General features: G+C 42.5%; 1 protein-coding gene across 1 annotated transcript in view; it reads right to left on the bottom strand.

Annotated features, from left to right (window-relative positions):
• Nucleotides 1–988: 988 nt before the first annotated feature.
• LOC126412758 (U3 small nucleolar RNA-associated protein 15 homolog) overlaps nucleotides 989–26,153 on the bottom strand; it is a 42,378-nt gene continuing 17,213 nt past the window's right edge. The window contains exons 7-9 of the mRNA XM_050082509.1: nucleotides 25,160–25,461; nucleotides 5,505–5,638; nucleotides 989–1,295 (exon numbers count right to left, since the gene is read on the bottom strand). Of these exons, the coding sequence (XP_049938466.1) occupies nucleotides 1,051–1,295; nucleotides 5,505–5,638; nucleotides 25,160–25,461 (681 nt within the window). The 3' untranslated portion in view covers nucleotides 989–1,050. The remainder of the gene's footprint in view (nucleotides 1,296–5,504; nucleotides 5,639–25,159; nucleotides 25,462–26,153) is intronic.

The raw sequence follows: 26,153 nt of genomic DNA, 5'->3' as shown, positions 1-26,153 counted from the left end.
TCATAAATTCCCATGTGGTGACTTTAGCACCCAATAAGATAAAAAAAAGATAACATTGGTTTGGGCAGTGTGGTGGATGGGTCACAAATCGCCCCAAAAAAATTGGAATTTCCTCTATGGTGTGGCCCTACTTTGTCAACTAAAAGAAAGACACCAGATGGTTGGTGCAATGTACATACACATTACAGGTTAAGGTTGTAAACAAGAATCAACCCCACCATATCCCAGAAGGTAAGAGCCATAAATTTCCTTTTCAATGGCATATTCTGGGTTTCTCCTTCCTTGAAAAACTTTGAGATTCCCTAGGCTTCATCTCAGTGTCAGATCCATAGAAGTAAATCAAAGTCTCATAATGTATCTTAAGGGTCAATAGCACCGTCACTTTTTGTGGTGTCACCGCCAGACACCACACTTGCTAGGTGGTAGCCTTTAAATTGGCCGCGGTCCGTTAGTATACGTCGGACCTGCATGTCGCCACTATCAGTGATTGCAGACCGAGCGCCGCCACACGGCAGGTCTAGTCTAGAGAGACTCCCTAGCACTCACCCTAGTTGTACAGCCGACTTTGCTAGCAATGGTTCACTGTCTACATACGCTCTCTTTTGCAGAGACGACAGTTTAGCATAGCCTTCAGCTACGTCATTTGCAACGACCTAGCAAGGCGCCATATTCAGTTACTATAATTACTTCAAGAATGTATTCTGAACAGATAATATTGTGAATCGTGTACCGTCAAGAGCGACGTTCACCATTAATGGATTTAAGTTAAGTATCAAACTAATTACGTCCGCTTTCTGAATTCTCATTCCTTGTCATGTTCCAGACCTCATGTCAGTATAGTTCTTCCCTCCTCACACCAGACTGCGTGAGCTAAAACGCCTGCATTTCGGCCTCCACTCGTAACACAGTGTTGGCTCTTCTGCTAACACAAAACTTTTGAGTTGCTTCAAAATTTTGGTCATGTTCCACACAGAAATAACAGAAAAAATTTTCTTTAAGAAAACTCGTATATTGAAAATATGTACAAAAGTAATTTACAGCACAATGAAACTATTCAATTTTAACATTAACAACTGGATTAACTTGGGCATTCTCAGATGGATACAATTTTTCTGTTGTGAAGCGGGTTTCAATGTTCTGCTCTCCGACACTTGCTGCTGAGAGAATAAGCTGAAGTGCTCCTTGCACTTCTAAGAGTTGTTTAGTCAGCTCCTCCTCTTTCCTCAGTTTCTCCGCAAGGACACTGCACATTTTGCTAACCTCAGGGTCCTGATCTATTACATCCTCGTAGACATCTGCAAATAAGATATATTTGAACTTATTTCTTACAAACCTTAATTAGTTGCATGTTTATTTGCTTCAACTTCTGATCATCTCAGCATCAGTCTCTCTCAACATCCGAAGTACTAGTGATATTGTATACCATGTCTACCAAAAGAATGTATGCATTTTGCAACAAGTCGGATTTATACTACTTTCAAATTATGCCCTAATTTATGACAGCTCCACATGAACACTTCCTGTGCAATATCATGGTTTATGTGGGTAGTCAAAGTTTGAATTATCACCTCAAAAAATACAGTTACATAATTAGTTTTTTATTTGTTTACAGGTACATCTGCAATCCCGGCACACAATTAAATCCCCACAACACAGCATGACAGCATACCTTTAAATCAACCAAAAGTTATGGTGCAGCTCACTGATAAATTGGTGTACTGTGCTGTAATTCACTTTCTACAGCAGTAGAGAAAGTTGCAGCTCTATCAGACCAATTTAAAGGACATGTATAGCCATTCGATTTGCCTGCCACAGCAGCAACATTTCTATTGCTACTGGAAACTAATTACTAATGTGCTGCACCATATTGTTTTGGCTATAGCAGCATGCTACAGTACTGTGGCATGGGGATTATAATGTGTAACGGGACTGCAGACACATACCTTTAATTTTTGAAGTAGTAATTAAAATTTTGTGCCTACATCACATATTATGTCACATCTAGTCATTTAGCAAGTGTTTAGTATTTGAGTAAGTTGGAATACATTAGAATTTCTCAGTGTCTTACGCAGAGCTAACTGTATCAGATCTGGAAGACAGATTCCAGAATCTTTCAAAGCACTGCAGTTATGGTGCACCATAACTGAAGAGTATTGGGATTAGTGTCAATTTGGGACACAGACACACACACACACACACACACACACACACACACACACACACAGGAGCCAAAACATTTATGAAACCAGCTTAAGAGCAAATCTGGTTCACCTTCAGAATGCAATACAGCAGTGCTTCTGTACATCATGGGTTAAAAAAGTCCTTGGTAAGTTTCCAGAGGACATAGGTGCAATAATATTCACGTAGTCCACAGCTATCATGGTGTCTTAATTCCTACAACAGATCCCTTGGAAGACCAGGTGAATCTCCCCCCATCATGCATCCACAATGCAGTGCATGTTTCAAGCAGCTGTTCACATGGATAACAGTGTATTCGGACATGTAACTGTGATTCACCTGACTAAGTGACACATTTCCACTAACACATGATCAAATCTTGAAGATCCTGTGCCTATTAAAATTGCAACAGACAATGTTGTTGGCTCATTATGGGAACGCGCAGAGATCATCTGCTGTGGAGCCTCATGTTCAACAATGTGTGCTGAAAGGTGTGCTCCAAAATACCTCTGCCATTTTACTGTGTTACCGGATCAGCCACAGATCACAGCCTGTCCTGCTTTACAGACTGAGCAAGTATACAACCTCGTACACTATGTGTCAATGTCCAACTCCTTGTAGTCATAGATTCACTGTCCTTCAACAACTTTCCAGAACTTCTCGTGCCAGTGGTAAGTGAACATCTAACCATTTCTGCCACGTCTGAGATGCTTGTTCCCAGGCACGGAACCTTAACAATTTACCCTTGGTCAAAGTCCATTATGTCAATGGAATTCCTGATTTGCAGCACACATTGTCACTAGAATGATTCCTCATTCATCTCTCTGCTCAGTTTATACGCATTACTTACCTACTCACATGCCCTCTACATCAACATGCATCATTCAGTCTTGCAGCGAGAAGTGGTTTAATATTTTGGCTTATCATTGCATGTGTGTGTGTGTGTGTGTGTGTGTGTGTGTGTGTGTGTGTGTGTGTGTGTGTGTGGAAGGGGGGGGGGGTGCATGTGGAATGCTGTACACTATGGTCTCATCAGCAAGTACAGCTCTCTAATGAAAGGAGCAGCTACTGTAAAAAAAGTTATGCTTATAATTCATTTGTCTTATAGTATATCTTCCTACACACAAACATGGAGGACCTTACGGTCTGTGAACACATTATTTCTGTCCTCAAACAACTGTAACTCCTGGTTGTAATAACAACAATGTAAGGAAAATACAAACTGCTATTTACCATAAAGACGACACATTAAATTGCAGGCAGGCACAATTAAGAGACACTTAAATATTAGCTGTCAGCCACAGCCTTCGTCAGAAAAAGACACACACACACACACACACACACACACACACACACACACACACACACACATTCTCTCTCTCTTTCACTCCTTCACACAAGCAAGCACTCTGGGCACACACACGACCCCACCTCGAGCAGTTCGGACTTGAAAGCAACTGTCATGTGGAATGGAAGTAGCAATCCAGAGGGGCAGGGGGAGGGGGATGGGGTGGGTGAGGGGCCGGGGAGGGGGAGGGGAAGGGTGCGGCGACTAGACTGCCAACAGGTGCAGCATTGGAAGGCTGTGGGGCAGAGAGATAGAGAGATTTGGGGGGGGGGGGGGGGGGGGCGGAGTGAAAGAGGATGGGAGGATGCACTGGCAGAGAGTGGCACACCATAGGTTGAGGACAGGATAATTTCAGAAGCAGAGAATAGATTGTAAGGAGAACTCCCATCCATGAAGCTGGTGGTGGAGGGAGGATCCAGATGGCTCCAGTAGTGAAGCAGTCATTGGAAGCAAGCATGTTATGTTCAGCTGCATATTGTGCCAATGGGTAGTCTACTTTGCTCTTGGCCACAGTTTAGCAGTGGCTTCATCCTGGTGGACAGCTGGTTGATAATCATAACAGAATAAAAAGCCATTCATGGTTGCAGCAGAGCTGGTATATGAGATGGCTGCTTTCACAGGTGGTCCGGCCTCTGATGAGGTAGGATAAGCCTATGACAGGACTGGAATAGGAAGTGCTGAGTGGGTGAATTGGACAGGTCTTGCACCTGGATCTTCCACAGGAATATGACTCTTGTGGCAAGGAGTTGGGATTGGGAGTAGCATAGGGATAGACTAGGATGTTGTGGAGGTTGGAACATCACTTTTGGGGGAGGGGGTTGGGGGGGTGGGGGAGGAGGATCTTGGGTAGGACATCACTTATTTCAGCTTTTGATAATATGTAATCAAAGTCCTGGCAAATGATGTGGTTCAGTTCTTCCAGTCTAGGGTGGTAATGGCTGACAAAGGGAGGCACTCCTTTGTAGCTAGCTGGTTCTTAAAGGGTGGTGGGAGGATAGGGAGTGTGAGGGGAAACGGAATGGGAGATCTGTTTGTGGACTACGTCTGGGGGATAGTGCCTGTGTGTAAATGCTTTGGTGAGACCCTCAACACACTGCGCAAGGATGTTCTTCTTGCTGCAGATACACCATCTCCGGATGGTAAGGCAGTACGGGAGGGATTTTTTGGTGTGAAAGGGATGATAGCTGTCGAAATGCATGTATTGTTGGTGGTTGGTGCATTTAATGTGGACAGAGGTGTGGATGGAGCCACCAGAGAGGAGGTGATCAACATCCAGGAAGGTGGCATGCTGGACTGAGGAGGAGCAAATGAAGCAGATGAGAGAAGTGTTGAGGTTGTGAAAGAATGAAGATAGGGTGCCTTGGGCCTGAGTCCAGATCATAAAGATTTCATCAATGAATTTGAATCAGACTAGGGGTTTGGCGTTTTGGAAAGCTAAGAAGGTTCTCCTCTAGATGGCCCACAAACAGGTTGGCATAAAAAGGTGCGTGCAGGTGCCCATGGCTGTGCTGCAGATTCGTTGGTATACCATCCCTTCAAAGGAGAAGTAGTAGTGAGTTAGGACAGAGTTAGCAAGATGTATGGGGCATGATGTAGTGAGTTTGTGTCAGAAGGACATTGGGAAAGCTTGTGTTCAGTAGGTGTAAGACCATGGGCACGAGGAATGTTGGTGTACAGGGAGGGGCATCAACAGTGACAGCTGCATTCTTGTCCAAGCTGCTGCAGACAGCAGTCATGTGCACGTGAGATGTGCTTGTTTGTGTGAATGAATGTGTGTGTAAGAGTCTTTTAATTGTACCTGTATGCAGCTTAACAGGTCATCTTTACAGTATGTACCAAGGCATGAGATTGTTGTTATTTTTGTCTTCATCATTTACTTCTAATATTTTAAAAGCTACAATGTAATATACTCAGAAAATCTCTAATATCTGATATAACAACTACAGTCAGCATATAAAATGTTATATTAAGTACTAACCCATGAATATGTTGGTAACATCAATTAGTATTCTTGTAAATTTGTAGTCACCTATATACTTAATCAGAAATCTTAGAATGGTTAGCAAAGATCTCCCTTCTCTTCCAGCAATTGCACTCCGCAAGGCCTTCCGCCTAAAAAAAATGATAAAAACAAATTCATTAAAAGATTTTTATACTGGTAACTAATGCACAGAACAAAAGTTAGAAATTGGAGTGTTACAATAAAAGATGTCAGACAGAGAACGTTGCCTTTTGCTGGGAATACTGAGCTGAGCTACACAAGAGTGCCTGTCCTCACAGTTTAACCTATGTAAGCTCACAGGAGCTTTATAGCATACCTTAATGGAGTAACATTCCTGGAAGAAAGATACTATGGGGAAAGGCTTAGAGAATTGTTTTTAGAATGAGACTCATCACTCTGCACCAGAGTGTGCACTGTTTTCAAACTTTCTGGAGGTAAACCCAGTTCACCAGTCCAGGATTCAAATTCAAAACCTCACCCTTCAGGAGAAATGCTTTCACCGACTGAGTTATCCAGGCATTAGGACCTGACCCGGCTGCCCCAGACCAACACATAGTAAACTACCAGGAAATTCCAAAAAAGCAGTCACTGCTTAGATCGCAGCTAAGCCATTTCTCTGCAACATCGTATCTTTCCAGACAGACAGTCAAATAATGTACGCAGGAGAGATTCTTAGAAGTCTGGAAAGTAGAAGAGTGGTAGTGAGTCACACCTGAATAACTCAGTGATAGCAATGTCCACAAAAGGTAAGATACTAGGTTCAGGCCCCAGTCCACACAATTTCAGTCTGCCATGAAATTTTAATGTAATGTTGTCTCACTCAGTACATTTTTGTGACCATTTCATTCACTTGTGGATGGACACTGATGGACAATCCATCAAGAGCCAAAACTCAGAACCAGCCCATCCCATTAACATCACAAAATCAATATTCTACAAGCCAAGAAAGCCCAAGACATACTAAACACAATACAAAGTTTTCTGATGGAAAATCAGCTCTACAGTATGATGTGATCAGGTACGAGGGTATTTTGGAAAGTAAAGATACACCGTACACCAGAGGAACAGAAGGGTTTTGGCAAGCAAGCTGGCAACACTGGTGTTAACCTTGAACCGTTAGTTTTCTCCTCGCAGTCATTCGGCAGTTGAACGTTGCTTCTGGTTGGAGTAGGGCTTGTTTAAAATGCGCCGATTCAGAATCAAATGCGAAATGCGCTCCGTCACACGTTTTCTTCATGCATAAGGTCAGTGACCAGCCGATATTCACAAAGAAATTGTTTCTGTTTATGGGAACATTATGAATTGACAAAATGTAACAAAATGGTGTCTTCGTTTTTCTGACAATAGGAGTGATATTCATGACGAACAAAGAACAGGTCAGCCATCTGTGATCTCTGATGCCCTTCTTCAGAGAACGGAGGAAAAAATTCGTGCGAATAGACGTCTCACATTGAACGAATTGCATCGGATCATACCGGACGTGTCAATGACAACTCTTTATGACGTTGTGACTGTCAAGTTAGGGTACAGGAAACTGTGTGTGCGCTGGGTTCCAAAACTGTTAATGGAAGAACACAAAAAGAAAAGGATGGGCTTGGCACTCGACTTCCTCACCCGCTATGCTGAAGCAGGTGATGAGCTCCTTGATAACAATGCGACAGGTGATGACACACAGGTTTAGAACCATACACCTGAATCCAAGCAACAATCAATGCAATAGCGCCATTCGAATTCACCAAATGCCAAGAAATGAAAAATGTCGATTTCAGTGAAGAAAATCATGGCTTCTGTTTTTTGGGACAGACAAGGCATTCTTCTGTTGGAATTTATGCCTCCTGGAACGACAAATAATGCTGCCTCATACTGCCAAACTTTGAAACGTCTTCGAAGAGCAATTCAAAACAAATGCAGGGGAATGCTGACAAGTGGAGTCTGCGTGCTTCATGACCTCGCTCGGCCTCATACAGGGCACGTAACCAAAGCTCTACTCAAACAATTAAAAAGGGACATATTGGACCATCCACCATACAGCCCGGACCTTGCCCTCACTGACTTCCATGTCTTCTGTTACCTGAAGTCACATCTTGGTGGAAAATCATTCCACGGCGATAAAGAGACCTAAGATGAAGTTGAAATGTGGTTCCGACAACAGGCGGCAACCTTCTATGACCATGGGATACAAAAGCTTGTGCACCGACTTAACAAAGGTTTGGATAACGGGGGTGATTATGTCGAAAAATAACAAATAATCCAGTTAATAAGATGTAACTGACGTTTTCTAAATAAATGTTCCATTTAAGGACTGCGAGTCATTGTATCTTTACTTTTCGAAATGCCCTCGTATCTCAGCATAGTTTCTAGTCTTGAATGGTCATTATTCAACAACAGCAGTTCACATTGTCTGATACATCAGTGACAATAAGAAGGAGAAAAACCAACAAGTGGCAACTATCCATCAAAATGGCTGGTTAGTTGATTTGGGGGAAGGGACCAAACAGCGAGGTCATCAGTCCCATAGGATTTGGGAAGGATTGGGAAGAAAGACAGGCATGTCCTTTCAAAGGAACCATTCCGGCATTTGCCAGAAGGAATTTAGGAAAATCACAGAAAACCTAAATCAGGATAGCGGAACACAGTTTTGAACCATCGTCCTCCCAGATGCAATCCCAGTGTGCTAACCACTGCACCACCTCACTCAGTCCATCAAAATGTGCTCAATATATTATTCTATGAAAGCTCTACAGCATATTTGCAACACTGCATAATAAAAAGCAGTATTTATTGGTCGATAAGTAATTCATTACACATTAAAAATGGAAGGACTATATTCCTATGAATACTGAACATATTTATCAATTTAATTAAATAATGAAGGCATCAGAGTGAGAATCACATTTTTAGTTTTAGCAATACTATGGGTGTTCACTTCCTTCTCATTCTGTAATGTGGCATAGCTTATCAGTCCCTGAGCAGTGTACTCCCTCCAGTTCTTTCCTCTCTCTTAGTGACTACCAGTATCTGGTCTTGAAATTCTGCTGCTTCATAGGCAGAAGTGAAATAAAATGGCAATATATGAAACTATAGTCTAGGAGACGAGTCTTTGGTATTGACAGCTCGGTAGCGTCTTTCCGTTGCCTAGTGACCGCAGGCAGGCAGCCAATGACGGCCTGACTTTGAGCGGGTAGCAAGGGACACGTTGCCGCTCTGAAACCCGGTCGCGAGCGCTTATGAAACTTACCAGTGTCTCGCGTGCAGGCGGTGTGGTCGTTCGTCATTTGTCTGAAGTTGAATTCGCAGTTTATTTCGTTTTTGTTGTTTTTAGTGTTTCTTTGTTTATGTTTCGTTGCAAACAATGTCTAGTGCGGCGGGTAGTACCAGCCCAACACAAGAAGTGAAACGGAGGAAGAAAAGTGTGCTACACACCCAGGCCCGTGAATTCGTGTGCTCTGTGAGGGATTACTTTGAGAAAGAAAAGGACAAAGGTGGGCCCTTAATTCCTGTTGTTCAGGTTGTGAACAGAACTGCAACAGCATTGAAAATAAGTAAGAACACTGTTGTAAAGATAGGGAAAGAACAATATAGTGTAGATTGTGACGAGAGTGGCACAACAAAGCTGCACACGCCAGGAAAGAAGCGACCGAGAAATAAGCAGGTGACAGCTTTGGACAATTTTCAGAAAGACGCTATTCGTCGTCATATATACAGCTATTATAAGAGAAGGGAACATCCCACTCTATCTAAATTACAGGTGTCGCTTCAGAAAGACGATCTTTTTAAAGGGAGCAAATTTTCATTGCGTACAGTGTTGAAAGACATAGGCTTCAGCTATTCACTGTTTAACGGATGCAAAATATTAATGGAAAGGACAGATGTAGTTGCATGGCGGTGCAGATTTCTGTGCAGGATCATGGGTGTGGAATTCGAAAGTATAGTGTGGTTAGATGAAACTTGGGTCAATGCCAGTCATTCTTTACGTAGAGGCTGGAATGATGGAACGCCCGAGGGGACAATGGCAGTGCCTGTTGGCAAAGGAGGGCGTATTATTGTCTTACATGCAGGAAAATCAAAAGGTTTTGTGCCAAACTGCTTGAAAATGTTTCAGTCAAAAAAGACGGGAGATTACCATGAAGAAATGAACAGTGCAGTATTTCAAGAATGGTTCGAGACATTGCTTATGACGAATCTGACAAATCCATCAGTGATTGTTATGGACAATGCGCCTTATCATTCCGTTGTTGACGATAAGGCACCAACCTTGGCAACAAAAAAAGACGATATCATTCAATGGTTGAACAGGCGAAAAGTAGATTTCAGAGAAGATTTAAGGAAGGCGGAACTGCTCGAAATTGTGGCACAAAAGAAACCCCAATTTCCAACATATGTAATTGACGAGATTGCTAAAAGGCACGGGCATGAAATCGTTCGGCTTCCTCCATACCACTGTCACTTCAATGCAATTGAAGGAGTGTGGGCGCAGATAAAAAATTACACTGCTGCAAACAATAAAAAAATTCACGATCTCTGAAGTGGAAACTCTCCTTCCAGCAGCTATCAATAAAGTGACAAGCGAGACGTGGGCTAAAATTGTAAACAGCACTGCAAGTGCCATCAGAGAGGCGGTCAAAACCGAAGGGGTTGTGGAAGAATGCATGGAAAATTTAATTATACTTCTGGGAGAGAGCAGTGATAGTTCGAGTAGTGCTGAGAAAGACAATGTCAAATCAGATTCTGACAGTGATGTGAGTGGTGTTTTTCCATTACAGTAACTACAACGTATTCAGGAATGTAAGGAGGGAATTTGCTATCGATCTACAACCAGATCATCATATTGTGAGTACTTTCTTCAGATTACAACTCTTAATACACTGACCAATTATTCTGTAGCTTGTAGTAGAACAAATTAATAATGCTAATACTTAACAATGGAAACCAAAACTGCTAATGTTCGCCGGCCACGGTGGTCTCGCGGTTCTAGGCACTCAGCCCGGAGCTGCGCGACTGCTATGGTCGCAGGTTCGAATCCTGCCTCGAGCATGGATGTTAGTTAGGTTTAAGTAGTTCTAAGTTCTAGGGGACTGATGACCACTGATGTTAAATCCCACAGTGCTCAGAGCCATTTTTTTTTTTTTTTTAATGTTCAACAACTTGCGACAATAGTTTTCATTTCAGTTGTGAAGTTTAACAAATAACTTTATTATGTTTCAGCATCTTAGATACTTGTACTAAATAGCTCTTATCAGTTTTCGAGTTAATATATTTCAAGCATCAACTTTAAATAAATTCACGCGTACCAATACGACTTGTATTTTGTCTCGCTTTTATTTCTGCTGCTAGAGAATGCGTGTAGCAGACAGGGCACCGCGTGCTGTGAGCCACGTTCGGCAACAGCGCCGTCTGCCCGCCGGAACTGTCAGTACCAATCACTCGTCTCACGGACTATAACTGTTGCGACTACTATTCATTTCCAATGCAGTCTCCCCATGCAACAACTTTTTGTAGAAGTACATCACAGTTTTGTTTCAAAATGTACTGGCAGATTCTTGTGTGTGTAAGTGTGTGTGTGTGTTGGGGCTTATGGGCACTTAACGTCGAGGTCATCAGTGCTCTGACACACATTAAAAGGAACGAATGTGGACAGACCTAATAAAACTGAAGCACACACGCAAGGAAAGCAGGAAAAGAAGGAAAATGCTACATAAGAAAGTAAAACGTAAGGAAAGGGAAAACGTAGCAGCAAGAATGCCACAGGAAATTGTCATTGGCTGGCCACTTACATAAAATATGGGGAGGGCTTGTCACACAGTGAGCCATTCGTCATAGGGCGGTGGCCTATCTGAAGCCAAGTGAGGAGAACCTCATCCCGTCGATGGGGTTGAAAGAAAGTAAACCACACACGTGTTGTGGGCTTGACTAAACGGATTTTATTGTCAGTCACTTCCAGCTACTCATCATCCCACCGACGCATGACGCATGAGCTCAACAGTGAGGTGAGTGCGTGCAGGGGGATAGCACACTGAAATACTTGTGGATCGAGACACGCCTCCTTGGCTGCAAGATCTGCCCTTCCATTCCCAGCAATGCCAACGTGCCCCGGAACCCACCATCTTCCCCAGTCGCTGTAGTTGGAGGAGGGCATCCTGGATGGTCTGGACTATTTTATCTGCTGGATACAAACATTGCAATGAGTGAAGGGCACTTACTGAATTGGAACAGACAAGGAATTTAGGACAGGAAGAATGCCTCATTTGCTCTAGTGCCCGCAAGATAGCAGACAATTCTGCATCAAAGACAGTAAAAGTCGGAGGCAGTCGAGCCTTGAGGACACGATCCGGAAAAACAACACAGCAGCCAACAGAATCCCCCTGTTTCAACCCATCCGTAAAAACAGGTACATAGTCGTGGTGTTCAGATAAAATGGCAGAAAATGCTGCATTAAAAATGGTGGCAGGAGAGCAATCTCTCTTGTACTGCACCAAATCTAAAATCACTCTGGGCCTCTCCAGTAACCAGGGTGGCAGACGGTTAAAACCCAGGATCTGGGGTTGTACAGACTCCACACCGAGGGACTCTAGCACATGTTGCACACAGATCCCAAATGGCAACGTAGCCCGGAAACGGTGGGAAAAAGGGCGGTCCAGAGGTGGATGAGCAACAATATGGTGAGCAGGCGAGGTGGGAGCTCCAAGAAACTTACAAGCCTGCCGCATCAGCAGGAGCTGCCGCCGGATGGTAAGAGGCGGTTCCCCAGCCTCAGTACAGAGGCTGGGTATGGGACTGGTCTGATACGCACCCGTGGAAAGTCGAATCCCTGCATGGTGGACAGCGTCAAGGATCCTCAAAGAAGACGACCTCGCTGACCCATACACTGTGCACCCGTAGTCCAGCCGTGAACGCACAAAAGCCCGATAAAACTGAAGGAGACACGCCCTGTCCGCTCCTCAAGACCTGTGGCTGAGGCACTTGAGGATGTTCAGTGTCTTCAGGGTTCTGGCTTTCAAGTCTCGTAGGTGTGGCAGCCATGACAAGCTGGAGTCAAAAATTAGGCCCAGAAACCGCACTGTGTCTCTAAAATGTAGGACAGTATCCCCTATATGCAAGGCAGGCAAAGTAAAAAGACGACAAGAACGATTAAAATGAACACAAACACACTTATTGGCAGAAAACCGAAAACCCGTCTTTGCAGCCCACTCCTCTAACCGCTGCACTGTTAGCTGCAACTGACGGCTCACGGTTGCAACACTGGAGGAGGGACAGAAAACAGCAAAGTCATTCACAAATAAGGAGCACTGTACTGGACTCCTCACAGTAGACGTTATACTGTTGATGGCTATGGCAAAGAGGGTAATGCTTAAAACACTGCCCTGGTGGACACCGTTCTCTTGCTCAAAGCGATCAGACAGTGTGTTACCAACTCGGGTACGAAAAAACCGCTGAGACAGGAAAGACCAAATGAAAATGGGGAGGTGACCATGAAAGGCCCATTGATGCAGCTGACCATGAAAGGCCCATTGATGCAGCTGTGCAAGAATACAGTGTCTCCAAGTAGTATCATATGCCTTACCAAAGAAGATACCGATACAGTGATGCTGATGGAGGAAAGCCTGCTGAATAGCTGCCTCTAGGAGGGTCAGGTTGTCAACCGTGGACCAAAATTATCGCAATCCACTCTGAGAGCGGCTAAGGAGCTGCCTGGTTTCTAACAGCCAGACCAGACGACGGTTAACAATCCTTTCCAGGGTCTTTCCGACACAGCTCGTCAAGGTGATACTCTGACAACTACTGGGACATGTGCGGTCCTTTCCTGGTTTGAGGAGAGGGATGAGAATTGCCTCCCTCCACGAGGTGGGGAACACTCCTGTCTGCCATATGAGATTAAAACATTCGAGGAGGATTTCCTTTGACGCCGCTGGCAGATGTTGAAGCATGGAGTACCGGATGCAGTCGTGACCTGGTGAACTGTCAGAAGTCTCAGTAAGTGCCGATTTGAGTTCCCACATGGAGAAAGGAAGTTGTACGCCTCAGAACAGTTCGACCGAAAGTCCAAGTTTGCTCTCTCAACAGTCGCACGGTAGCGATGAAATGCTGGATCCTGGTTTGCTGTGGCAGTACTTTGTGCAAAATGCTCTGAAAGCGTCTGAGCAATGTCTCTGGGTGTCGTTTGCAGGCATCCCTGGTTCACGACTACAGCTATTGGTAAACGGCTGCGTTTACCGGAAATCCTCCGGATGGCTTCCCATACTTTTGTGGAACAAGTGGAACAGTTGATGGAGTCCAGGAACTCCTGCCATGACCTTTTTTTGCTCTCTTTAATGACATGGCATCCCTGGCTCCCACGATTTGAAAGGCGGTAAGATTGACTGCTATTGGGCGGCATTTAAATCGGCGAAGAGCCGCACGCTTGTCCCGGATGGCTGAATGGCACTCTTCTGTCCACCAAGGTACAAGGCACCGCTTAAGAGGGCCAAAAGACTTTGGTATGGACAGGTCAGCAGCATGATGGATCACAAATGTGATGTGATCCACCCATTCCTGTACGCTGTTGCGGCGTTCAAAGACAGCCAACCGACTGAACAGTGACCAGTTAGCCCTGCCAATCATCCACAATGGTGACCTCTGCTCCAGCAATACACCATCCAGGAGATGAATGCAGATGGGGAAGTGATCGCTGGAATGAAGGTTGTCAATGACCTCCCAGTGAACAGAGTTGGTGAGGGTTGAAGAGCAGAAAGATACGCCAATGGCTGAGAATGACCCAGTAGCAGCAGAGAAATGGATCGGAGTACCAGTGTTAAGGATGCACAACACTTGAGATGTCAGGAAGCTCTCCAAAACTCGACCTCGAGCGCAAAGAGAAGTTGAGCCGCACAGGGCATGATGGGCATTGAAGTCGCCCTGGAGGAGAAATGGGCACGGGAGTTGTTCGATAAGATCTGTGAGAGCCTCTAAGTTCACTGCATCCAGAGGAGGTAAATAAAGGGAGCACAGGGTAAGCCTCTGACGTGAATGAATTTCAACTGCAACTGCTTGCAGGTCAGTATCCAGGGGGAGAGCAGAGGAGTGGTGGCCATTATTGACAAACACGGCAACTCCGCCATTGGCCCTTTCCCCAGTCAGGTCATCCTTGCGATATAGTACAGGAGCATCAGATGGTTTTAAATTTGTTTCCTGTAAACACAAGCACAAAGGGTGTTGCTGTGCTAAGAGTTTCAGTTCCTCCACATGTGTCCGGAATCCATTCATGTTCCACTGTCTAATGGGAGCCATCTATCAGGGTGACCTTCATCCTCACTTTCTGTCGGGGAGGAGAGCCCACAACAGGTGGAGGCTCAGTTTTGGGGCGAGACGATGGCCCCAGTCTGACATCAACCTCCATCGCTTCTGAGGAGGAGTGGAGACAGACGTCAGAGAGAATGACATCAACACCAGCAGACTGCATACCCTCAGTCTCCTCCAGCGCACGAGTCTTTACCTTTGGCTTTGATTTTTTGGTCTGAGGTGGCATTGGAGATTGGAGCCAAAACCTCAGAAGTGGTAGGGGGTGTAGCAGCGCTGGGCAGTGCACAAGGCTTGACCTGGGGAGGGGCAGGAAGGTACATGATGTCAGCTACCATGGCCTGGTCAGAAGGCCGGGGGGAGGGGGGGGGGGGGGGGGGCGCACGCTTCACGGGAACTGCAGCAGCACACGTACATTGATAAACGCAGGTGCTAGTGCTGACAATACCAACCTCCGTTTGTGTAGCAGCATCAGTTTTCAAGACTAGCTGTTTCAGAACAGAAGAAAAGGAGGCAGCAAACTTGGTCAGTTGCATGGACTTGTATATTTTCTTCGCCTCACCATACGGGATGCGTTTTGTGGTTTTAAGTTCCTGGATCTTCCATTCCTCAAGGAAAACTCTGCATTCCCTACTCCACACAGGGAGATCCCCAGAGCAGTTGACACAATTGGGAGGAGAGGAGCAACCAACTCCCTCATGGGCGGCATTACCACATTTCCCGCAAGGTGGGGTAATAAGGCCGTACACTGAGACGTAGGAAACCTACCTTCACATGCTCTGGCAATTTGGTGCTGTTAAAAGTAAGAATAAACAAGTCGGACTTCACAAGAGCACCATCCATCTGTTTCATAACGTGTTGCACGTCGACAATTCCTTCCCGGGACCATTCAGCCTTCACTTCGTCTTGGGGAACGTCAACGAGATCCCTGCAAGTCACAACACCTTTGCTGTAGTTCAAGGTGTTGTGAAATTCAGTCTCTATCGCAAACTACCCAAGGAATTGTGCCTTCTAAAGGTTCTTGACTTGTTGGAAGCTAGATGTTTCAACCAACAAGGTTCAATTTCGCAAGCGCTTTACAGATTTTAAGGTGCCAGGAATGCCTTCTAAGCCTTTCTGTACATAAAATGGTGAAACTTTATCGAAACTCCCCCCTCTTTTCTTTTAATTATAAGAAACACATTCTGCGAAGCAGTTTGCATTCTGTTACCAGTAACTGAATCAGGAGGACTGGCTACATGAGCCCTCTTGTTGGATTGGGTGTTAGAACCTACCAGCGGCCCACCCTTTCTGCTGGGAGGAGAAGAATAAAAGTTTGAGGGTTCTATCTCGGTCCCACGAGCAGCTAGGGAACTAGAAGTCCACCTAGACAGAGCCCCGCATACCTAGGTAAGCCTTATACAACTGAGGTGCGGCAGGTTCCCCAGAGGTTGCCCACTAACAACTGTTCCACCTCAACAGCCATGCATCTCATTAGCACGCAGCACACCTTGAGATTGAGGGGTTGTTTATAGAGGTTTATTCCATCCTCGCGATCCGGGTGGTCAAGATGAGATCCTCATTCCCTGAGACACACAACATTCCACCGCCGCGCCACACGGTGGTCGCTGAAGTACGCCCAGAGCTTACGATGACAGGGGACTGGCGGCGCTTACCAGTTCAGGAACCCCGGGGTCACCAAGCCCGTACCCAGCAAATGAATGCTGAGCCCCTGGAGGCAGCACATTCTTGCAGCCCTATCTATCAATGATGACTAAGAAAGATCTTCAAGTGATCACATACATGTATCACATTCACGGAGATCTTGAATCACATTTACTGTAATATCTGCCTGTTTCTTCTGCTGCCTAAATGTTTTCCTTTAGTCCCTTACAAAAGGCTTGGTCATGTGCATGCATTACTTAGCAAGTAAATGGATTATAATAGGGTGTTAGTATCAGCATTACACCAACAATTGTCTAATATCTTGCCACAACTGACATCCATCTTCCAGTATAGACTCTTTTATAGTATCACTTAAGAAAAGTAAACATATTATTATTATTATTGTTATTATTATTATTATTATTATTATTGTGGTCATCATCTTCGGTCTGAAGACTAGTTTGATGAAGTTCCCCACACTAACCAATTCTGCACAAGACTCCTCATCTCCAACACCTCCAAGTGTCTACTACAACCTATCACCATTTGAATTTGCTTACTGCATTTGCCCTTTAGTCTCTCTCTAGCATTTTAGCCCCTACACTTCCCTCCAATGCCAAACCGACAATTCCTGGATGCCTCATAATATGCTCTTATCACAATCTTGAACATCACTGTTAACATCAACTGTGACTAAACTGCAGCTAATGAAGTAACCAGCCTATCAGCTGCAGGAAGTCTATTCATTTAAATTTGACCTAGGTTTTGATATTACAATGAATATCTTCTTCAGAAGTACATGAAGTTACTTAAAAATTGTTGCAACACAAACAATAATTTCTAGCTACCAATTATAAAGTAAAATAATTAAAATCCCCAACTGGACAATGAAACCATTACTTACTTGGCAACATATGAAAAATAAAAAAGTACCAAATAGACTTAAATAAAATAACTATATTTTTCGCACAATATTGGTATAAAAAGTCTCAGTAATAAATTACAGGTTTCTCTCATGAAGAACTGAAAACAATGCTTTCAAAGAGGAAGTGATGTTGACAACAAGGTAATGCGGCAAAATATTTACACACACACAAGAAACAGTTTGAAACCATCAAAGAAGTCTCTATTTCACAAGTGTAACTATTATTTAAAAGGTGATCCTCTATTCTTATATTGTACCTAAAAATCTCTAATTCTTTCTAATATATCTAATCTTCTTTATGCTAGATCTCAATTTATTCGACTATTTCTGGATTATCACCCAACAATAGTAAGTGTTCTGTGAATGTAGAATTATGCAGATTAGTGCCTTTTTCACCTAAAAGATGTTCTTCATATCTTATTTTAAATGTCCCTGCAGTTTGTCTGATATAAAATACTGGACATCTATCAGGCCACCTTATAGACATCCCAACTGCATAAAGGTTAATTTGCTGCCTTAATACTATGAATTAAGAGGCTACTGTCAGCAGAGAAAGTTAATTTGCAGTTATATTTTTAACCACCTGTGGTCTAATCCTATAAGATACTGCATATTGCCTACAAAAGGTAGCAAAATGTACCATTCATTTTCACTTTTCTCATTTTTACAGTCACTTAAGGTGGTACCTCTATATCTTGTTTTCTCCTAAAAATTGTCTACTACAGATGCAACTACTGTCTACTATAGATGGTGTGTATCCATTATTATAGGCTACAACATCTCCTTCACTATTTTTTCTGTATTTAAAGGTGTTACTATTGCAGGATTTATGGATGAGTGAAAAAAGCCATCTAGCGAGACTCAGGGTTTGTTGAGTCACGTGGTATAATATGATCTGTACTAGGGTTTTGTGAAAAATATTGAAAGTTATTCTGGCACTTATAATCACAGGATTGAAATCTAAAAAAATTAATTCATAATTTTCATTCTGTAACTCACTAGTAAATGTAATTTTTTCATGAAGACTATTAAATGTTTTAAAAAGTAGGTCAGTTTCATCTTTTGTCTCAGTAAACACGTTCAAGATGTCATCAACATACTGCAATCAAAATTGATCACCTAATTTGGTTTGTGCCTGACTTTAAAAAAAAAAAATTCTTCTAACACGTTTATAAAAATACAGGCCAGAATGCTGGCTAATGGGTTACCTGTTGTGAAGTCATCTGATTGTTGAAAAAGGTTTCCACTAAAGACAAAATAATTATGTTTTACTACCACTTTCAGCAGCTGTATTAATCCTGTAATCTATTCATCTGTTACTTCTTTTTTATTAGCCTTCAGGTTTTATTCCACTCTTTCTAAACTGATATGAACTGTCACATTGGTGTAAAGGTTCATAATGTCAACCTATCTGTGACTGATATTTACTGAAACATTATTCTGAAAAACATGTGATTTTTCAACCTGAGTGTGTAAAATTTTGCTAAATCATGGTATCCGCCATTTATACTGTTATCTATAAAATGAATTGGCCACCCTATTTTATGCACTTTAAACCAGGATTGTACCTTTGGAGACTTTGGGTTTATGTTAATAAATTCCTTTTTTTTTAAATAGTCTTTATCAAATGCTTCCTCAATTCAAAAATCCTAATTTCTTTCTGCATATTTATAATCGGAACTTCCTCTCATTCAGACACATTATTCTCCTCCAAGAATTCTTTGGTTGGGCTACATATTCATTCTCACTGAGGATAACCACTGTATTTCCTTTATCTGATTTTGTTACAAAGAGCCTCCCCTTGTCTAAGTTTTATCAAGATTTTTAATCACCTGTAGATCTTTATTTTGTGAGTTATAAATTTCATGAGATACTCTGACCACTTTTGGAACTTCACATTCTTGTATTAGCTAAAGCTATTTTAAAGTCTACAATTAAATTTTCTACTATAAATGAATATTTAATATTAGACATTGCATCATACTTAAGCCCTTTCCTCAAAGGAGTATTTTCCTCTTCTGTAAAATTTATTCAGACTTCATTAAACACTCTGTTGAAGAATATGTGGCCAGATTGTTGAAAAATATTGAAATTAGGATATTGTACTGTAGGGAATATATTTTCAAATTTTGCTAGCTTCCTCTCATGTCTTTCACAAATTTTGTCTTTGCAATCACTTAGCTATTCATTAATGAAGACCCATAGCATGTCTATTTGAAAATTAAAATTCACATAAAAACTTTAGTTACTTCTAAAAATAAATGATATGTCTCTTCAGTCATATTGTCCTTCTTTCTGTACAGCACATGTATTCTATCTGATATTATTTGTTGATCTCATCTTTTGAATGGTTTTCTCATACACTGTTTAATGCCAATGAAAGATTTTAATGCAGTTCAGTAGCAGCTCCATTTCTTCACATCTACTGAATCGGATAGCCATACCTATGTTAAGTATTTTTCTTCTGATGTTTTTATAATTTGTTACAGCCTTGGATATTTGGGAAGGTAGGAATTTCACAATCTTGAATGTGCTCGATACTACTGTGAGTATGTTCTCCAGAAATACATGATGTTACCAAAAAATTGTGTTAAGACAAACACTCACTTATAGCAACCCATTATAAAATAATTAAATTTCTCAACTGGAAAATGAAACTATTACTAACTTGGTAACATTAATCAAAACGTGTTACAAAAATCATGTGCTAACAAGCTCAGTACACGTACAGTGACCGTAATTAATATTGGGAATTTTAATTGTTTTACATCATAATTTGTAATTAGATATTACTGTCTGTTTTGCCTCAATTTTTAGGTAACATCATGTGCTTCTGCAGGACATACAGTAGTATCAAAATGTAGGTCAAGTTTATTTATTTAAACTTTCTACAACTGATGCGGCTGGATATTTTATTGATTGATGTGCACTATCAAATAATCCCTTCTTTTAGGCAAGTTGTGGCACATATTCATTCCTCCTCCTCCCCCCCCCCCCCCCCCCAATTCTGATTCAGTACCATCTAGTTAATTACTCATTCTACCCATCTAAACCCCAGCATTCTTCTGTGGCACTACATTTCAGGAGTTAACATTCTCTTCTTTTTGTGCTGTTTGCTGTTCACACTTCACTTTCATCTAAGGCTACACTCCACGCAAGTGAGTGCGTGATGTGCGTGAACATATTCACGATACTTGAGATAGCCACACTTGATGACCTTTGGGGCTGAAACCAGTCATGTATAAAATAAAAGTGCAACTGGTGACGAATCTCTTTCAAATTACAATATCTCTCTTCTCCAGCAGAGATTCTGTTGTGTCTCACCGATCTTTCAAAGTGCCGCCGCGCAGTTACACGCGTCCTCTACATGCGGCACTGTCTGCCAGCCATGCAGCAGCAGCGCCACCTAAGCGGCCAGCCAGCCAGCGGCTGCTAGACTTGGACTCAGTTATGATTTGACTGTTAAAGTGTACACACGTCTTACTCTGTTTACTTGATCTGTGACTTTCATGTATTGCGTCTTCCTTGAAATATATTTGTTCAACTTGAAGTCATAACAGATTCTTTTGTTTATGTTCATCTTATGACTTCTTTTCAACAAATTAAACTTTCTGTTCAAGTGATTTTTCTTGTCCTTTGATTCCTCTGACCAGAAGACAGTGTCATCAGCAAACCAAAGCAGTTTTTATTCCTGCTTCCTGAAGTTGAATTCCTTTACCAAATATCTCATAGGTTTCTTTTACTGTTCGCTCTATGTACAGACTGAATAACATCCAGTCTAGGCTACAAACCTGCCACACACACTTTTCAATTGCTGCTTCCCTTTCACATCCTTCGAATCTCAGAAAGTTGAACCTAACAATTGCTGCTTCCCTTTCACATCCTTCGAATCTCAGAAAGTTGAACCTAACTTATTACTCTCTGTATTTTATGCCTGCTAACATCAGAACTTCAAAGCACTTATTTTAGTCAACACTTAAGTGTTTTCAAAATCTACAAATACCATAAAGGGAGGGTTTGTTTTCCTTCAACCTGTCTTGTAACATACATTGTAGCATCAGTAATGCACTATGTTTGCCCACAGTTATCTGAAACCCAAGTGAATCTTCCCCCAAGCAGGCTTCTAACAGTACTGATCCTTTCTTACACGCGTAATATACGTTAGTACTTTTACATCATGACTTATTAAATTAATGGCTTGCTACTTACTGTAAAGACAACACATTAAATTGTAGACAGGAACAACTAAAAGAAACTTCACTCATTAGCTTCCAACCACAGCCTTCATATGAAAAGGGAACTCACACATTCAGTCACACAAGCAAGCATACCTCACGCATTCATGACCACCAATTCTATCAGCTTGGACTGGAATGCAGTTGTCACATAGAATAGAAGCAGCAATCTGGAGCACATGGGGAAGGGGAAGGGTCTTGAAGATTGAGCAGGGGCTAGACTGTCATCAAGTTAACCATCAGGAGGCTGTGGGACACACATGTGTGGAGGGAGGGGGTAGAGGGCAGCACACAAAGAGATATGGGAGACATGAATATGGAAGAGGTGACAGGACGGGTAGGGTGAACACTGTTGGGTGGAGACTGCAGGGCCAACATGTTACCAAAGGCTGATGTGGGAATAATTTTGGGAACGGAGAATGTGTTGTGAAGATAACTTCCACCTGCATAGTTGAGAAAAGCTAGTGGTGAATGGAAAGATCCAGATGACTCCAGCACAATGACAGCCATTGAAATCCAGCACATTATGTTCAGCTGCATTTTGTGCCACAGGGTGGTCTACTTTGCTCTTGGTCAAAGTTTGATGGTGGCTGTTAATGCTAGTGAATAGTACTTCCTATTTCAGTCCTGTCACAGGCTTATCCTACCCCATCAGAGGCCAGGCCACCTGTGAAAGTAGGATGTTATATATCACCTCTGCCGCAACCACAGCACAGCTTTTAATATTGGTATGACTACTAGGATGAACAGCCGCCACAAAACTATGGCCAAGAGCAAAGTAGACCAACCGGTGCATAACATTCAGCTGAACATAACATGCTTAATTTCAATGACTGCTTCACTACCCGAGCCACCTGGATTCTTCCCTCCACCACTAGCTTTTATGAACTGCAGAGGTGGGGTTATCCTTACCACAAAAAGCATTCTCTGCTCCAGAAACTATCCTGCCCTCAACTTTCAATGACATACTGTCCCCACACTCACCAACTAATAGTTTCCATCCCATCTGTCCTATCATGTTTCTCAATATCTTTGTGTGCCACCCTCTGCCAACGCACCTGCCCATCTTTCCCTGCTCCCTTCCTTTTTCACTCCCTGCCCCCCCCCCCCCCCCCAATTGCCCCGCTCCCCCAACTTTCCTGCCCCACAACCTCCTGACGTTGTGCCTGTTGGCAGTTTAGTCCCTGCTCACTCCGCCAGACAGCAATCTTCTCTCCCCCGACCCACACACTGTTACTCCTTCCCCTTCCCCATCCCCTCCAGATTGCTGCTTCCGTTCTACATGACTGTTACATTCTGGTCAAGCTGCCAGAGATGGTGGTCGCATGTGTATGAGCAGTGTGAATGGATGTATGCGTGTTTCCTTTTCTGACAAAGGCTATAGCTGAAAGCTAATATGTAAGTGTCTTTTAGTTGTGCCTGTCAGCAATTTAATGTGTCATCTTTACAGTAAGTTGTAATCTTTCTTTTCCCTACATTGTTGATATTCCTACCTAGAGTTTCCCTTTGTTTAACAATTCCAGACCCAGTTTTTTTCTGGAGGGAGGAAAATTTTTCTTTATGCTGTAATGCTCTTAGGTGATCTTTTTAATGATGTTAGATGCAAGATTATTCAAAAACATGTAACCAAAACACACTTTGTAAACTTGGCTTCTTTGTATGGTCTAAAATAAACCATTCTGAAATATTCACTGTTGTGACAAACAAACTCGCCATTCAATAATTACACTGAAGAGCCAAAATACTAGCACACCTGCCCAATGACGTGTAGGGCCCCCGTGAGCACGAAGAAGTGCCGCAGCATGACGTGGCATGGACTCAACTTAGGTCTGAAGAAGTGCTGGAGGGAACTGGCATCATCAATCCTGCAGGGCTGTCCATAAATCCATAAAAGTACAAGGGGGTGGAGATCCTTCTGAATAGCATGTTGCAAGACATCCCAGATATACACAAGAATGTTCATGTCTACGGAGTTTGGTGGCCAGCAGAAATGTTTAAACTCGGAAAAGTGTTCCTGGAGCCACTCTGTAGCAATTCTGGATATGTGGGATGTCGCACTGTGCTACTGGAATCACCCAAGTCCATCATAATGCACAATGGACATTAATGGATGCAGGTGATCAGACGGGATGCCAATGTATGTATCACCTTTCAGAATCATATCTAGATGTACCAGGGGTACCATATCACTCCAACTGCACCATTATAGAGCCTCCACCAGCTTGAACAGTCCCCTGCTGACATGCAGGGTCCCTGGATTCATGAGGTTGTCTCCATACCCATGCCCATTCCCATTCCCATCCATCCATTCGATATAATTTGAAATGAGACTTGTCTGACTAGGGAACATGTTTCCAGTCATCAACAGTCCAATGTCGGTGTTGTTGAACCCAAGTGAGATGTAAAGCTTTGTGTCGTGCAGTCACCAAGGGTATACTAGTAGGCCTTCAGCACCAAACACCCATACTGATTATGTTTTGTTGAATGGTTTGCATGCTGGCACTTGTTTATGGCCAAGCACTGAAATCTGCAGCAATTTGGGGAAGGGTTGTACTTTTGTCACATTGAACAATTCTCTTCAATTGTCATTGATCCCATTCTTACAGGATCTTTTTCCAGTCACAGTGATGTCAGAGATTTGATGTTTTACCGGATTCCTGATATTCACGGTACACTCATGGAATGGTCGTACACGAAAATCCCCTCGGAGATGTTGTGTGTCACCGCTCATGCCGCGACGATAACACCACGTTCAATCTCACTTAAATGTTAATAACTTGCCATTGTAGCAGCAGTAACCGATCTATCAACTGCACCAGACACTTGTCTTAGACAGGCATTGCCGATCTCAGTGCCATATTCTGCCTGTTTACATACCTCTGTATTTGAATATGCATGCCTATACAAGTTTCTTTGGTGCTTCAGTGTGTAATGCAATATAACAATATTAATAATATTCATTTATACAGCGGAATATAACTAACCAGCCACTTCCGTGTATTCTGGGGATCACAAGCTCTGTGCACTGTTACAGCGACTTGATATTTTTCTAATGCCCAACAGGTGGCAGCACTTGAACATGTAAAATGTTTGAACATTCATAAATGTGTACATGAGGTTTCCAATGGGGGGAAAATATTTCTGTTGCAACTAAAAGAGAGTAAAATTTAATGTATACAGTTGTAGCTAGTGGGTCTAAAAGGGTTAAATTAATGGTTTGATACACTCATACCCATTAGATCTGCCATCTTTGATATTCAGATCGTTACTTTCTTCCTTAATTATACATTTCTTCTCAGAGAACTTCAATGTCTCTTTTCCTAGGTCCTGAGTGAATGTCTCCTCTCCCCTCCACCCCAACCCCCTCCAAACATTCCTCTATTCTCCACAATGAATATTGTTGTTCTAGGAGTTAGCAATGTCATTATTTACTTTTTAGTGTTTCTGTGGAGTGGACTGAAGTTGCAACCCTCTGACTCTATCTGTCTCTCTCTCCATTCATCCATCCATCCATCCTTCCACAAACATAAAATATATCAAAGGTAGTACATTACCTCATTAACTCCAGAAGCACACTCACTGTTACATGAGGAGTCTTGTTGACAACGTATGGTTTAAGAACGCAGTCCAGTGCCTTTGAGTATTGGAATTTTCTTAAATGTACATCATGGTTCGACATCTGCACAAGTTTCTTTTCAGGTACAACAACATCCACAGAAGCTGGCTGGTAGTTATCTGGAGCATAACGATATGAGACTTTGCGTCTTTCTTGTCTGGATGGTTGAATTTCATCTTCCCGTCTAGATATTGATATCAAACCATCCACCATACCAGCTACAACTGTTTCATCCTTGGCCTGAAATTGTGGAAATTATATACATACTTATCTGCAACTCACAAGTAATTCAGCTATAAATGTTTCATCACTAGTCTAAAATTGTGAAATAATATACAGGATGAACCAGAATTCCAGCAACAGACTTTTAGAGGGGTAGGGACCAAAACAAGAAAATAGGTCGAGTAAACACAATCTCTGAAATGCATACATTAACAGACATGAGCATCTCTTCATCTTCATTACTGTGAGACATATCTCTTCTACTGAAAGCTCTTTGCTTCCCTTATTTTGAGAGGTGGTAGTATGGACCAAAACAACAAAAAATATCCACTAAACATGGACTCTAAAGTGCATTCCTGAAGAACTGTCAGCATTTGTTCATCTTCACTGGCATGAAACATACCTCTTCTACTGAAAACATGCTCTCAACTCTTAAGGTATGCAATTTAGAGCCCACATTTACTGGGAATTTTTTTCTTGTTTTGGTCCATACTATCACCTCTGAAAGTTTGTTGGTGAAATTCTGGTTTGCCCTATATGTACTTATCAGACACTTACAACAAATAAACTTACAAAATAATGCAGTACGTAATAGTAATGGTACTAACTGTCATGTACATGCACATTGCTCAACCAAATGCACCTATACAAGCAAAAGAGCTTTAAATTTCTTGAAGTTGATACTATAATTACTACACATCAGTTTATAA

Source organism: Schistocerca serialis, chromosome 7 (genome assembly GCF_023864345.2).
Source record: "Schistocerca serialis cubense isolate TAMUIC-IGC-003099 chromosome 7, iqSchSeri2.2, whole genome shotgun sequence".
Lineage (NCBI taxonomy): Eukaryota > Metazoa > Arthropoda > Insecta > Orthoptera > Acrididae > Schistocerca > Schistocerca serialis.
Note: the sequence above shows the minus strand (reverse complement) of the source record. Positions and strands in the feature narration are given on the sequence as shown.